We start from the raw sequence: 998 nt of genomic DNA on the forward strand, positions 1-998 counted from the left end.
TCCACTTACGCCACCGAAACCTCCACTTACTCCACCTGCACCGCCGAATCCTCCATTTCCACCACTACCGCCAAAGCCACCTGATCCACTACCGCCAAATCCTCCATCGCCTCCAAATCCACCTGATCCTCCGGTGCCTCCGATCACTTGACCACCAGCACTAGCGGCAGCATTAAGAGCAGTTTCAAGATCCACGCCAATAGGAAGAGTTGGGTTCTCTCCCTCTTCGTAGTTGACAAAGTAAACCTCGGGGTTGGTAGCTGGAGGAGCAGTAACCTCGATTACTCGCTGGCCTGCTGCTCCATCGTTCTTGTTCAGGACATACACGATGTTCTCTTGCCTTGGTGGAGGAACAATGATGGGTTCAGGTCCTGCTCCTCCTTCAGGAAGACGCACGAACAGAACGTTATGGTCAACTCTTGGTGGTGGGACACTTGGTGGTGGACCGCTTGCTAGCTGAGGTTGTTCAGGAGCATCATACAGGAAAACATTTCTCGTGATTACAGGAACAACACAAGATCCATCCACATGCAGGATCTCTCCATCACGACACCCACCAGCGTGACCTCCAGATCCACCATCAAATCCACCGCTGCTTCCGCCGGAGAATCCTCCACCAGACACTCCACCGCCACTTGAGAATCCTACACCAGAGATTCCACCATCACTTGAAAATCCTCCGCCAGAGATTCCTCCGCTGCTTGAAAATCCACCACCAGAGATTCCACCGCCACTGGAGAATCCTCCACCGGAGACTCCGCCGCCACTAGAGAAACCACTTCCGGATGAGTGACCTCCACCGTGGGAAAATCCACCTCCCGATGGCGAGGCCAAATTGTAGCCTTGAGGTGCCGCGTAAGCTGCGACCACGAGTGCCGAGAGTACCTTTAGAATATACAAGTAGAGTGAATATATTTTCAAAGGGATTATTTATATCATGAATTGTTTTCGCATTATGTGACCTTTCTATATCTGAATCTATATACGTGTGTTCTTAG

The 998-nt window shown here is 51.3% G+C and overlaps 1 protein-coding gene across 1 annotated transcript in view; it reads right to left on the reverse strand.

The window, feature by feature from the left end:
• The window catches only part of LOC119587323 (glycine-rich cell wall structural protein-like), a 10,532-nt gene that overhangs the window by 9,375 nt on the left and 159 nt on the right, over positions 1-998 (reverse strand). Inside the window, exon 2 of the mRNA XM_037936072.1 lies at positions 81-885. Within this exon, the coding sequence (XP_037792000.1) occupies positions 81-885 (805 nt within the window). The remainder of the gene's footprint in view (positions 1-80; positions 886-998) is intronic.

Source organism: Penaeus monodon, chromosome 22 (assembly GCF_015228065.2).
Source record: "Penaeus monodon isolate SGIC_2016 chromosome 22, NSTDA_Pmon_1, whole genome shotgun sequence".
Taxonomy (NCBI): domain Eukaryota; kingdom Metazoa; phylum Arthropoda; class Malacostraca; order Decapoda; family Penaeidae; genus Penaeus; species Penaeus monodon.